The sequence below is a fragment of the Oncorhynchus kisutch genome, linkage group LG25 (assembly GCF_002021735.2).
Source record: "Oncorhynchus kisutch isolate 150728-3 linkage group LG25, Okis_V2, whole genome shotgun sequence".
NCBI classification, from domain to species: Eukaryota; Metazoa; Chordata; class Actinopteri; order Salmoniformes; family Salmonidae; genus Oncorhynchus; species Oncorhynchus kisutch.
In genome coordinates this window covers 19,398,222-19,411,226 of record NC_034198.2, presented here as the reverse complement: position 1 = coordinate 19,411,226, position 13,005 = coordinate 19,398,222, and the positions used below count along the sequence as shown (strand labels likewise).

The following is a 13,005-nucleotide window of genomic DNA, read 5'->3' as shown; positions in this document are numbered from 1 at the left end:
AGAAACATATATTCTAATTTACAATAAAAGTGACTCCAAAATTAAACAATACATCATTTAGCATTCATTTCTATTGGGCACAAAATTATCTGGAAAAACAACCAAAACAAACAGCAAATGCATCCAACAAATGTTCTCCAATTATTTCTAAAATCTATGCTTAACCCATTATCATGGTTGGTGTCTTGACAGATTTGTCCAAAATCGTGTGACCTAAAACATTACTTTTCCGTCCTTGCATTTATGGCAGTGCAAGTTGTCGTTATATCATATAAAAGTTTACTAGTTGAATATGCATTTAAGTGAATTTATCCCAATACTTTTGGTCCCCTAAAATAGGGGGACTATATACAAAAAATGCTGTAATTTCTAGACAGTTCACCCGATATGGATGAAAATACCCTCAAATTAAAGCTGACATTCTGCACTTTAACATCAGAGTCATTGTTTAACTTCAAATACAAACAAAATAAAAAAATGCTTCACTGTCCCAATAATTACAGAATGCACTGTAGCTATGTCCCCCTTATATCTTAATGTAATGACATGAACAAATGTGGCAGGTTATTATCAATGACTTATCAACAGTTCTAACAAGTTGTCCAGAGTAGGCCATTCTCACCGGTACCCTAGTTTATAGAAAGACTCATATACTACACTAAAGATGAGGACTATGGGGCTTGATGTGCTGTGGTTCCTCCATACCTGTAGAGGGTGGTGGTGAGCCCAGCAAGGGCAAGTCAGCAGAAGGCCACACGGCCGCCCCCTCAGCCTCTCTCTGGCTCAGCTCCTCCTGCCAGATGATGGAGCTGGAGTCTTGAACCTTCTCTGAGCCCGCCTCGGGGATACCTGAGCCCGTCACCGCCACCTTTGCTGGTCCTGGTTCCTGAGAAGTGGTGGGCTCCACCTTGCGTTTCTTCTTCTGGTTCTGCTTGTTGGTCCTGGGATACACCACCAGCTGTTCAGTCCACCTGGGAAAGAGCGAGAACAGAATGATAGTGAAGGCATAGAGAACACACACACACGTAAGCACACATACATACACACGTGTTTACCCATTGATGATCTCTTTGTTCTCCCCTCGTATAAAGTACTCCTGTTCAGGAGTGATGATACAGAGAGCGTTCTTCTGGCCCGTCTTGGGCTCTGCGTCAATGACGTCAGCACACAGGTTCATATTTACCGTGCCCTGGGGCAGCGTGCTCGGCTAGAGGGGAAATAACAGAGAAACAACATTCAGGCAAGTAATGGCCAAACCTGACATGACAGAGACTGTATACAAGGGTAAATACCAGTAGAACAGGACAACAATCAGTAGAATGATGAAGTGATTGCCTTGTAGCAAACTGGGAAGTATAGTCTACGTCTGATTAGTCTCTTTCAACAGCCACAGTGCTGAAGGGGCACGGGGTCCTAGATCTCCGTCTGAGCCTACGGGAAACTTCTACCCGGAGCTGCTATATAACAGGTGGATAGATATCACAATGTCTGTTTTTCATCCTCCATCCTTCCTTCACTCTTTCTCACAGACAGAGGACGTATACAGCCCCTACTATAAGGTCACGTATCCGTTATCGATGGGTTGCCGGGACAACGGGGGAAATCCATTCAGGTCCAGTGGAGTGAATGGAGGAGGTGACATCCCTGGGAGGCTGGAGTAAATATGTTTGTGTGTACGCGTGTGCTACTGCTAACGCACGTGGTTCTGCATATAGGTGCATGTTTGCCTTTGGAAAGGCACAATTTATCACGGTTTCTCCCAAACTCCCTATTGCCCCTCTACCGTCTAGAATTCCCCCTGAACCCCAGCATGGTCTCTCTAGTTCAGTGAGATTCCTGTACTGTTGTTATCAGGCCCAGACTGAACTGTACTCTGGCTGCAGATGTAAAACAGGTGCTGTTTCTCTCCTTAGCTCCTTTTAAGGCCATTCACATGGATCCTGTTTTAATGCAAGCTGCCAGTAAACCATGAGGGCTTCCAAATATGGCAATTACACTGGGTCACACTCAGGGAAACTTAGAGTACAGACTGAAGCAAGCTAGCCTCTTTACTGTACGGCGAGGGGGAATTTTGCGCTGGGAGGGGGGGGGTAGGAGGGGAATCTGTCTCATAAAAGATGCACCTTTCTATCTTTGTGAAGGAGAAAGCATGAAGGTATTACACACTTTTCCCTTGTTCCCCTCAAATGGTTGTGGTTAGGATTGGGGGAAGATAGCTACAGATCTAGGATCAGGTTAAGGCCAGGGCAAGTCCAACCCACATCGAGAGCGAGAGAGAGGGCCAGTCCAGTCCAGTGGCTGTGTGTTCTTTGAGTATGTATACGTCGTCTGATCTGATACTGGCATCGACAAAGACTCCTCCATCTGCCAACACTGCCATTCATCCTCTCTGGCTGAGTCCCAAATGCCACCCTATTCCTTATATAGTGCATTACTTTTGACCAGAGCACTATGGATAAAATGTAGTGCACTATAAAGGGAATAGGGTGGCATTTGAGATATAGTCCATGTGTTGTAGTGGGTTTGATTTCTCCACTCCATATCCAATCCCATATCCAATCCCATATCCTCCTATTGTCCTCCTATGGGGCCGGCTATATTTAGCTGCACAGGGGGGTATTATTATCGCTAACAACTTTCTCACAGACTGTCTCTCTGACTCAGTTCACAGTTTCTACGAACAGGACACACAAAGAGGCAATAAAACACTACTAATAAAGCTAGAAAAACGTTTTTAAATCGAGCAGGTCTTTATCCTCACAAGGAGGAGGACTACAGCTCTTCAGTCGGGTAGAGTATTGAGATTTTAGGGGAAAATTGGGCATTCCCACTAGTTCAATGCTGATGAAGTACAACTTCTTTCTCTATCTGCCTGTGCCAGCCAAAATGATTTGATGAATGGGCTTCATCATATCATTCCAAAAATGGTGTCAGAGTGAGACTCGCAGAGCCAGCATTAGAATTAGGTAGAGCACACCCACTCCATAATTGATACATTTTTCTGGTGAGTTTTATTGCCCGGACCGGTGGCAAGTAGTGTAAGAAACCAGCACCTGCTCTGCTCAGGGGTGAAAGGGAAGCAGCAAGCTGCTGTTTTATACGGCATATGTGCCTCGACATGCCGCTTCCCTCTGTGCTACATCAAAACAGAACCGTGTAGGCTGTGGAGAAAACTGAATGACCCCGTTTCCTGTCCCTATCCTCCCAGTCATTGACCCTCCGGCCCAGGTTCTCCTCAGAGACTGAAGAGCTGTAGTCCTCCTTCTTGGGAGGTCCACTTAGATTAAAACTAGCATTTGAGAACTGCCCAACTGGTGTCAGTTAACTACCCAAGGGACTGGTCAGCGGCAACATCTCAGGGACCGGTGTCGGTCCACGACTCAGTGTTTGAGAAACACTCAAACCTTCACGTTTCTGTCTTTCTCAGGTTCCGTCTCTCACCTTCTACTCTCCTTCTCAGATGATCAAATGTACAACACGTCCAATCCTGTCTGATGTAATAAAATTACATTATGCTACATTAGATATGAGTGCTTGTAGTGGCAGGCTGTGTGTATGTGGAATGTTTGGGTCTGGGGCATATCTGGCATTTTCATGTGGTTTTGGGGTCTACTGCTCTCTCTGTTTCTCTAGCCTGTTAGTTACTGGGAGCCCGCTGCACTTCACCAAATATGGGCATATCAGAGGAATGCTGTGTAGAGCCTCGACCTCTGAGCATCTCCTTCTCAGTCCATCTCATCATGGGCTAAAATAGTTCAGTTCTAAAAAGCCAATTGCCCACTCGCATTAAACATCTTGAGTGAAATCTTCCCTGAAAGTTGCCTCGGCTTTATGCGAGTCACACAAAAGCTCTTATTTTTCAACCCTGTTGTAATTCTTTTGCTTATATCATGTATCAGATGCAAAAGAAAAATACACTATTCCGGGAAAATTTGGCCCTCCAATCGACGTACTACGCACATCATGGTTCCATAGCAACAAACAACCTGCTCAATGAATCATGACATCGGTAGATCATTAAGATCAATGTATCTAGTATTATGTGAGATCATGCTTCATATTTACAAAGATTCATCAGGTTGCTCTGGTCATTGTTGATGTTTCCACCGGTGTGACTTCCAGCCATTCTACCCCTGTGGGTTTGGCCGGGTTGCCTAACTCTGGCCTCTTCAGCTGGCCAAGAGCACAGGAATTACTAATAGTAACAACCACTCTGAGAAAGAGAAGGGCCACAGCAGTCCATATTGGGTATTTTATGGGGTAGAGCAGTAGACAGTCCATCGGCCCAGGGGAGAATCAGGGCTGAGCTTCATATTCTCTCAGGCACATTACAACTAACCTAAAAATGTGCCTAGCTAGCTAATAGCCTAATGTCAGTCAACAACTTCCTCAGTGTCTAAAATCCACACCATCCAGAAATTACGCACCATCCAGGGATTCCGGATTCCGAAAATGTGGTACCGGACAAAGTGACCAGGAAGATTTTAATGTAACGGCCATTAGAAACATTTCCTGGACTAATATGTATTAGGGTGTCCACCCACGGTGCTCAGAATGACATAGATCACATTTTGATTATGGTAACAGAACAAGCAACTCATAATGATGCAGCCAATAAAAAATTAAATGTTCAAACATTTGCCAAAATTAAATAATTACTCCCATCTATCTTTTTTGAATTTTATTTCACCAGGTAGGCTAGTTGAGAACAAGTTCTCATTTAGAACTGAGACCTGGCCAAGATACAACAGAGTTACACATGGAATAAAACAAACATACAGTCAATATTACAGTAGAAAAAGTCTATATACAGTGTGTGCAAATTAAGATAAGGGGGGTAAGAGAATACATAGGCCATGGTGGTGAAGTAATTACAATATACCAATAAAACACTGGAGTGATAGATGTGCAGAAGATGAATGTGCAAGTAGAGATACTGGGGTGCAAAGGAGAAAGATAAATAAATACAATACAGGTGCATGACGCAAAACAGAAACCCCAGTAGTAGAAGATTTGGCTATTTTTACAACTAAGAAACATATTCGGAAAAATTGTTAGTGAGATAGTTGGATGGGCGATTTACAGATGGGCTATGTACAGGTGCAGTGATCTGTGAGCTGCTCGGTCAGCTTGTGCTTAAAGCTAGTGAGGGAGATATGAGTCTCCAACTTCAGTGATTTTTGTAAGTTTGTTCCAGTCATTGGCAGCAGAGAACTGGAAGGTGGGGCAGCCAAAGGAGGAATTGGCTTTGGGGTTGACCAGTGAGATATACCTGCTGGAGCGCGTGCTACGGGTGGGTGTTGCTATGGTGAGCAGTGAGCTGAGATAAGTCAAGGGCTTTACCTAGCAAAAACTTGTAGATGAGCTGGAGCCAGTGGGTTCGGCGATGAGTATGAAGCGAGGGCCAGCCAACGAGAGCGTACAGGTCGCAATGGTGGGTAGTATATGGGGCTTTGGTGATAAAACAGATGGCACTGTGATAGACTGCATCCAATTTGCTGAGTAGAGTGTTGGAGGCTATTTTTTAAATGACATCGCCGAAGTCGAGGATCTGTAGGATAGTCAGTTTTACGAAGGTATGCTTGGCAGCATGAGTGAAGAAGGCGTTGTTGCGAAATAGGAAGCCGATTCTAAATGTAATTTTGGATTGGAGATGCTTAATGTGAGTCTGGAAGGAGAGTTCACATTCTAACTATACACCTAGGTATTTGTAGTTGTCCACATATTCTAAGACAGAACCGTCCAGAGTAGTGATGCTGGAAGGGCGGGCAGCGATTGGTTGAAGAGCATGCATTTAGTTTTAATTGCATTTAAGAGCAGTTGGAGGCCACGGAAGGAGAAATACAGAAATACATTTAATCATTCAAAATACTTCATTAGAAAGCATGACTTAGCCGCAGAGGAATCGAGGATCATTAGCTTATTTTTAAAAATAGCTGTGGATTGTTTCAAATCACAAGCTTGTAGGCCTTTGCCTACTTGGGAAGCCTGCAATTTGTGGTAGTAGAAATAAGCTCAGGGGTGAAAGTAGGGTAATGCGGTCTGGTACGGCATCCTGGCAAAATACATAGTAGGAGTACCCCGTACCAGTAAAACATGAGCTTATCACAATATTTAAACCAAATGTCAAGAAAACTGAAGGCTATTAGACCACTATTTATCATTACCGCATGTCAGAGGCATGAAAAACGAGTGAGTGGGCTTAAATGGTTAAGACGAAAACACTGACATTTGGCCAAGGCATAGATGATTGGCCGACACCCAGACCTCCGCAGATAGCAGTGGACGCATAAATTATCGCCAAATATCATTTTAAAAAATTGTTTAGCGCAACAGGTCTCTTTCTATTCACCACTGCCTTGTAGTTGCTCTTTGAAGGGATCGTTGCACAATCAGATGAAAACATGACTGGTTGGGTTTATGCCACAATAAAAAGGTCATACATTTGGAAAGTTAAATGACAAATCTTTAGACTTTGCCCACAGAGATCCTATTGAATGAATAAGGATTTTATATGCAGTTCTATGACTAGGCCCATAAAGAATATTGGTGCAAGTGCCTGCACATATAGGGAGTCCAATACCCGAGAGGAAATTCATTCATTCTACCCCAGAATAGGCCTAGCTGATTATTGAGTTGTGCTTGTCTGTGAAAAGCATCTAAAATGTGTGTGAAGTATGTGGAGTATAATTGAAAATGTTGAGACAAGAAGAAGGGGACGGGTGAGTGGCGAAGGTACAGGAAGAGAGTCTCTCTCTCCAGAATGGCTCAGCCGTCTCCCGCCAATTCTTGAGCATTCATTGTGTGAATTGTTGGCCCTTTGATGGTCTACTTTGATATACTCCCCATGAGAGCAGACAGCCTGAGCAGAGAGATGATGCGATTGAAATAACCTGCATTTATCATATTTTCAACTGTTTTTATTTGTCAGCTTTATGTAGCCTATTTTTACTTAGTTGACAATGGAAGTTATAGGCGTACTGCTGCATTGGCCTATAGGCTGAGTTCCATGCGCTCTTTTCTTAAGCTGTCAATGGATCAAGGTGTATCAATGTGTCCATATGGCAGAGGCTGGTGCTAGCATTAGTTGAATTTTAACTTTTTGATTTGTATAATTTTTCATTCAGATTTCTATGATTAACCACATGACAATGATTTTGAGAAACTAAAACGTTATTGAAAATAAACTGTTCCAAGAAAATGTGCATATGAAAATCATAACTGGCACGCAGATCGACAGAAATGGAAGGATAAATTGTAAGCTTCCCCAACTTGAAACTCACGCGCCTATAAAGTCTTTATGGCCTCCCGAGTGGCGCAGTGCTAGCTGTGCCTCTAGATATTCTGGGTTAGAGTCCAGGCTCTGTCAGACCCATGGGGCGGCACACAATTGGTGCAGCATCGTCTGGGTTAGGGATGTCCTTGTCCCATTGCACACTAGCGACTCCTGTGGCGGGCCGGGCGCAGTGCACGCTGACACAGTCTTTATAAAATTGACTCCATGTTTCCATTGTCAGATTTTGACCATAGGCCACTTTAACGCAAGATATGAGATGTCTCATAACATGAAATAAAACATTCAGGTTTCAAACTATTTACGTTTTCAAATTGCATACTACCTCCAGCTTTGGGGCGGCAGGTAGCCTAGTTGTTAGAGCATTGGGCCAATAACCGAAAGGTTGCTGGATCGAATCCCTGAGCTAAGGTAAAAATCTGTTGTTCTGCCCCTGAACAAGGCAGTTAACCCACTGTTCCTCGGGAGGTTGCATTGTAAATAATGTTCTTGCCTAGTTAAATACAGGTTAAATAAAAAATCCAGCTCACATTGTAATGTGGTGTGTGACACGCCAATAGCCTGTTGCCTACACTTGTAGCCTATGGTGAATGGGAGGGATGCTTCAACTAACAGAGAAATGAATAGTTGTATTCATTAATCGTGTACCAAATCTGTTTTAACAAGCAACTGCATTTTGAGTTGTTTCGCAATGAATGGGCTTATAAAATAACATGCTTTACTCCAGCAGCAACCAGCTGAGGAGCTTCAGGAGAAATTCTGCTCAAAATCCCGAAATCCTGCTCAAAATAGACACTCTATGCTGTGCACGTGTGATAAATAAGATAGGCTACAGGAGGATGAACAAATATACAGCAATTTAATTCCACCAAATTATGCAAATTAACATAAAGACCAGGCATCAACAACTAGATTCAGCCATGGGACGATTTATTTTTGGTGCGGATGGTCAGGGGCCGGAACATAATGACAAATAATTTGTAGACTGCAAAATGACCGCAAGAAGCCCAAACAGATATGTGTGACTAAAACATAACCACCTCAAACCTTGCTTACATTTGTATACGATCACGTGTGTCTCTATTCAAATCAAATTTTATTTGTCACATACACATGGTTAGCAGATGTTAATGCGAGTGTAGCGAAATGCTTGTGCTTCTAGTTCCGACAATGCAGTAATAACCAACGAGTAATCTAGCTAACAATTCCAAAACTACTGTCTTATACACACAAGTGTAAGGGGATAAAGAATATGTACATAAAGATATATGAATGAGTGATGGTACAGAGCGGCATAGGCAAGATACAGTAGATGGTATCGAGTACAGTATATACATATGAGAATGTAAACAAAGTGGCATAGTTAAAGTGGCTAGTGATACATGTATTACATAAAGATGCAGTAGATGATATAGAGTACAGTATATACGTATACATATGAGATGAATAATGTAGGGTATGTAAACATTATATTAGGTAGCATTGTTTAAAGTGGCTAGTGATATATTTTACATCAATTCCCATTATTAAAGTGGCTGGAGTTGAGTCAGTGTGTTGGCAGCAGCCACTCAATGTTAGTGGTGGCTGTTTAACAGTCTGATGGCCTTGAGATAGAAGCTGTTTTTCAGTCTCTCGGTCCCAGCTTTGATGCACCTGTACTGACCTCGCCTTCTGGATGATAGTGGGGTGAACAGGCAGTGGCTCGGGTGGTTGTTGTCCTTGATGATCTTTATGGCCTTCCTGTAACATCGGGTGGTGTAGGTGTCCTGGAGGGCAGGAAGTTTGCCCCCGGTGATGCGTGGTGCAGACCTCACTACCCTCTGGAGAGCCTTACGGTTGTGGGCGGAGCAGTTGCTGTACCAGGCGGTGATACAGCCCGCCAGGATGCTCTCGATTGTGCATCTGTAGAAGTTTGTGAGTGCTTTTGGTGACAAGCCGAATTTCTTCAGCCTCCTGAGGTTGAAGAGGCACTGCTGCGCCTTCTTCACGATGCTGTCTGTGTGGGTGGACCAATTCAGTTTGTCTGTGATGTGTATGCCAAGGAACTTAAAACTTGCTACCCTCTCCACTACTGTTCCATCGATGTGGATAGGGGGGTGTTCCCTCCTGCTGTTTCCTGAAGTCCATAATCATCTCCTTAGTTTTGTTGATTTTGAGTGTGAGGTTATTTTCCATACACCGAGGGCCCTCACCACCTCCCTGTAGGCCGTCTCGTCGTTGTTGGTAATCAAGCCTACCACTGTTGTGTCGTCCGCAAACTTGATGATTGAGTTGGAGGCGTGCGTGGCCACGCAGTCGTGGGTGAACAGGGAGTACAGGAGAGGGCTCAGAACGCACCCTTGTGGGGCCCCAGTGTTGAGGATCAGCGGGGTGGAGATGTTGTAGCCTACCCTCACCACCTGGGGGCGGCCCGTCAGGAAGTCCAGTACCCAGTTGCACAGGCCGGGGTCGAGACCCAGGGTCTCGAGCTTGATGACGAGCTTGGAGGGTACTATGGTGTTAAATGCCGAGCTGTATTCGATGAACAGCATTCTCACATAGGTATTCCTCTTGTCCAGATGGGTTAGGGCAGTGTGCAGTGTGGTTGAGATTGCATCGTCTGTGGACCTATTTGGGCAGTAAGCAAATTGGAGTGGGTCTAGGGTGTCAGGTAGGGTGGAGGTGATATGGTCCTTGACTAGTCTCTCAAAGCACTTCATGGAAGTGAGTGCTACGGGGCGGTAGTCGTTTAGCTCAGTTACCTTAGCTTTCTTAGGAACAGGAACAGTGGTGGCCCTCTTGAAGCATGTGGGAACAGCAGACTGGGATAGGGATTGATTGAATATGTCCGTGAACACACCAGCCAGCTGATCTGCGCATGCTCTGAGGGCGCGGCTGGGGATGCCGTCTGGGCCTGCAGCCTTGCGAGGGTTAACACGTTTAAACGTTTTCCTCACGTCGGCTGCAGTGAAGGAGAGTCCGCATGTTCTGGTTGCGGGCAGTGTCAGTGGCACTGTATTGTCCTCAAAGTGGGCAAAAACGTTATTTAGTCTGCCTGGGAGCAAGACATCTAGGTCCGTGACGGGGCTGGTTTTCTTTTTGTAATCCGTGATTGACTGTAGACCCTGCCACATACTTCTTGTGTCTGAGCCGTTGAATTGAGATTCTACTTTGTCTCTATACTGTCGCTTAGCTTGTTTGATTGCCTTGCGGAGGGAATAGCTACACTGTTTGTATTCGGTCATGTTTCCGGTCACCTTGCCCTGATTAAAAGCAGTGGTTTGCGCTTTCAGTTTCACGTGAATGCTGCCATCAATCCACGGTTTCTGGTTTGGGAATGTTTTAATCGTTGCTATGGGAACGACATCTTCAACGCACATTCTAATGAACTCGCACACCGAATCAGCGTATTCGTCAATGTTGTTGTCTGACGCAATACGAAACATATCCCAGTCCACGTGATGGAAGCAGTCTTGGAGTGTGGAATCAGATTGGTCGGACCAGCGTTGAACAGACCTCAGCGCGGGAGCTTCTTGTTTTAGTTTCTGTCTGTAGGTAGGGATCAACAAAATGGAGTCGTGGTCAGCTTTTCCGAAAGGAGGGCGGGGCAGGGCTTTATATGCGTCGCGGAAGTTAGAATAGCAGTGATCCAAGGTTTTGCCAGCCCTGGTTGCGCAATCGATATGCTGATACAATTTAGGGAGTCTTGTTTTCAGATTAGCCTTGTTAAAATCCCCAGCTACAATGAATGCAGCCTCAGGATGTATGGATTCCAGGTTGCAAAGAGTTTATAAAGTTTGTTCAGAGCCATCGATGTGTCTGCTTGGGGGGAATATATACGGCTGTGATTATAATCGAAGAGAATTCCCTTGGTAGATAATGCGGTCGACATTTGATTGTGAGGAATTCTAAATCAGATGAACAGAAGGACTTGAGTTCCTGTACGTTTTTGTGACCACACCACGTCTCGTTAGCCATAAGGCATACGCCCCCGCGTGGAGAAATCAGCTGGCTGCACAGACTCCGATAGAGTCTCTCCAGTGAGCCATGTTTCCGTGAAGCAAAGAACGTTACAGTCTCTGATGTCCCTCTGGAATGCTACCCTTGCTCGGATTTCATCAACCTTGTTGTCAAGAGACTGGACATTGGCGAGAAGTATACTAGGGAGTGGTGCACGATGTGCCCGTCTCCGGAGTCTGACCAGAAGACCGCTTCGTTTCCCTCTTTTACGAAGTCGTTTTTTTGGGTCGCCGGCTGGGATCCATTCCGTTGTCCTGGGTGAAAGGCATAACACAGGATCCGCTTCGCGAAAGTCATATTCTTGGTCGTACTGATGGTGAGTTGACGCTGCTCGTATTCAGTAGTTCTTCTCGACTGAATGTAATGAAACCTAAGATGACCTGGGGTACCAATGTAAGAAATAACACGTAAAAAAACAAAAAACTGCATAGTTTCCTAGGAATGCGAAGCAAGGCGGCCATCTCTGTCGGCGCCGGAACTTTGTCAGAACACTTGGGAACATATTTCTTAAATAAAAATCACTTGGAGCTGATTTCGTGTTGTTTTTACAGCAATTCAACACACACAAAGAAGAGAACATCCCTTCATCAAAAAAGAGATATCATAAATACCTCTTTTACATGCTGTATACGGCCCAGATAAAGGCTATAGATGTGGCAAAGGTAAATTGAACTTGACCAAAACAATGGAATTTCCATGGAAAAGCATGGGGGAAAGATTCCGAGTCTCCTCATTGCCCACCAGCAAAATTAGCCTACATTTAGGCTATTGTTTATCTGTATTTCATTCTATGTTGAGGTAAAAATCTTAGTAAAATGCCAGTATGGATGTCAACCCCAACACATGTTCATGTCATCTTTCCCAATCAAATGCATTACAGTTAAAAACAGCTGACTACCACCACTGATTACTGTACGCTAACTATGCTAAACATATTATTCAAATGGGAGTTAGCATTTAGCAGTCACTTGTAATCTTTAAAAAAGTGACAACTTCTTTCTACATGTTATGCAGCAAAAAACAAATACCCAAATCTGACTTAACTCTAGGGTACGCTAGCGTCCCACCTGGCCAACATCCAGTGAGATTGCAGAGCACCAAATTCAAATACAGAAATACTCATTATAAAAATTCAGAAAAGATACAACTATTAAACATAGGTTTAAAGATGAATTTCTTGTAAATCCAACCACGGTGTCAGATTTAAAAAATTCTTTATGGCGAAAGCATACCTTACAATTATTTGAGAACATAGCCCAGCAGACAAATCATTACAAACAGTAACCAGCCAAGTAGAAAAGTTACACAAGTCAGAAATAGAGATAAAATGTATCCCTTACCTTTGATGATCTTCATATTTTTGCACTCAGAAGACATTCATTTATTCAAAAATTTTTCCTTTTGTTCAATAGAGTCTCTTTATATCCGAAAACCTCCATTTTCTTCTCGCATTTTCTTCAGTAATCCACAGGCTCAAACGCAGTCACAGCAGGCAGACAAAATCCAAATTGTATCCGTAAAGTTCATAGAAACATGTGAAACGATGTTTATATTCAATCATCAGGTTGTTTTTAGCCCAAATGATCTATAATATTTAAACCGGACAATAACGTTGTCAATATAAAAAGGTAAACGAGAAAGGCACTCTCTCGGTCACGCGCATGAAAAAGCTCTGCGACATGGCAGGGTCCACTCAGACTGCTCTTACTCCC

The 13,005-nt window shown here is 43.9% G+C and overlaps 1 protein-coding gene across 6 annotated transcripts in view; it reads right to left on the bottom strand.

Moving 5' to 3' along the window:
• The window catches only part of LOC109870200 (myosin phosphatase Rho interacting protein), a 74,206-nt gene that overhangs the window by 49,499 nt on the left and 11,702 nt on the right, over positions 1 to 13,005 (bottom strand). For all 6 annotated transcript variants that reach the window (XM_020460607.1, XM_020460606.1, XM_031804560.1 and 3 more), the window contains exons 4-5: positions 1,056 to 1,207; positions 706 to 971 (exon numbers count right to left, since the gene is read on the bottom strand). In XM_020460607.1, coding sequence (XP_020316196.1) covers positions 706 to 971; positions 1,056 to 1,207 — 418 coding nt within the window. The remainder of the gene's footprint in view (positions 1 to 705; positions 972 to 1,055; positions 1,208 to 13,005) is intronic.